The sequence below is a fragment of the Numida meleagris genome, unplaced genomic scaffold, assembly GCF_002078875.1.
Source record: "Numida meleagris isolate 19003 breed g44 Domestic line unplaced genomic scaffold, NumMel1.0 unplaced_Scaffold401, whole genome shotgun sequence".
NCBI lineage: Eukaryota > Metazoa > Chordata > Aves > Galliformes > Numididae > Numida > Numida meleagris.
In genome coordinates this window covers 24,376-25,982 of record NW_018364622.1, presented here as the reverse complement: position 1 = coordinate 25,982, position 1,607 = coordinate 24,376, and the positions used below count along the sequence as shown (strand labels likewise).

At 62.0% G+C, this 1,607-nt stretch overlaps 1 protein-coding gene across 1 annotated transcript in view; it reads right to left on the bottom strand.

Moving 5' to 3' along the window:
* Window positions 1-1,551, bottom strand: part of LOC110391545 (TBC1 domain family member 10B-like) — a gene marked incomplete at its 5' end in the record, with an annotated part of 11,800 nt that extends 10,249 nt beyond the window's left edge. The window contains 2 exon segments of the mRNA XM_021383437.1: window positions 782-847; window positions 1,437-1,551. Of these exon segments, the coding sequence (XP_021239112.1) occupies window positions 782-847; window positions 1,437-1,551 (181 nt within the window).
* Window positions 1,552-1,607: the final 56 nt, after the last annotated feature.

The following is a 1,607-nucleotide window of genomic DNA, read 5'->3' as shown; positions in this document are numbered from 1 at the left end:
GAACCCATAGGAACCCATAGAGATCCCATAGGAACCCCTAGGAACCCATAGGAACCATAGAAATCCCATACGAACCCATAGGAACCCATAGAGATCCCATAGGAACCCACACAAGCCCATAGAGATCCCATAGGCACCCATAGGAACCCATAGAGACCCCACAGAACCCAGAGGAACCCCACAGAGACCTCATAGGACCCACAGAAACCCCATAGAAACCCCACAGAGCCCATAGGAACCCAGAGGAACCCATATAGATCCCATAGGGACCTATAGGAACCCATAGAGACCCCATAGGAACCCCATAGCGCTTCCTTCAACCCACAAAAACCCCATTGCAACCCCACCGAACCCATAGGAACACCAGAGAAACCCCACGGAACCCATAGGAACCCCCAGAGATCCCATAGAACCCCACAGAACCCCCCACTGCCCCACAGAGACCCCATAGAAATCCATAGTGCCCCACAAAGACCCCATAGAACCCCACAGACCCCCCAATGCCCCACATAGACCCCATAGAACCCCACAGAGCCCCCCAGTGCCCCACAGAGACCCCATAGTGCCCCATAGAGCTCCCCAGTGCCCCACAGAGACCCCATAGTGCCCCATAGTGCCCCATAGTGCCCCATAGAGACTCCATAGAGCCCCCCAGGACCCCACAGAAACCCCATAGAGATCTGTAGTGCCCCACAGAGACCCCGTAGAACCCCCCAGTGCCCCACAGAGACCCCATAGTGCCCCATAGAGCCCCCCAGCCCCCCCGCCCCACGGCACTCACCAGCCCGGCGCTGTAGTAGCCCGGCAGGTAGCGGTCACAGATCTGCACCAAGCACCAGAACGCCGCCTGGGGGGGGGAGCGGGGTCAGCACTGCCCCACAGCGCCCCACAGAGACCCCACAGCGCCCCACAGCGCCCCATAGAGCTCCAGTGGAACCCCACTGAGCCCCTTAAACCCCATAGAACCCCACCAGACCCCACAGAACCCCATAGACATCAACGGAACCCAACAGAACCCATTGACCGCACACGGCCCTGCTGCCCCCCAGCGCCCCATAGCGCCCCACAGCGCCCCATAGAGCCCCAGTAGAACCCCACTGAGCCCCATGAACCCCATAGAGCCCCACAGATCCCCACTTGACCCCACAGAACCCCATAGACATCAATGGAACCCAATGGAACCCATTGACCCCAGAGAGCCCTGCTGCCCCACAGCACCCCATAGCGCCCCACAACACCCCACAGCACCCCATAGAGTCCCACTGAGCCCCATAAACCCCCTAGAGACCCACCAGACCCTACAGAACGCCATAGACATCAACGGAACCCAACGGAACCCATTGACCCCACAGGGCCCCGCTGCCCCCCAAGCGCCACATAGCTGCCCCCAGCGCCCCATAGCGCCCCATAGCGCCCCATAGCACCCCCCGGCACACCTCAGCGGGCATGTGCATGAGCAGGACGGCGGCCACGGGCGCCTGGGCCTGGCAGTATCCCTCGTGGGGCCGCAGCACGGTGTATGCCTTCAGCACGCGGTACAGGTCCTGCTGCCTGCGGGCGGGGCCGGAAGGGGCGGGGCTTGAGGGCGTGGCCGGAAGGGGCGGGGC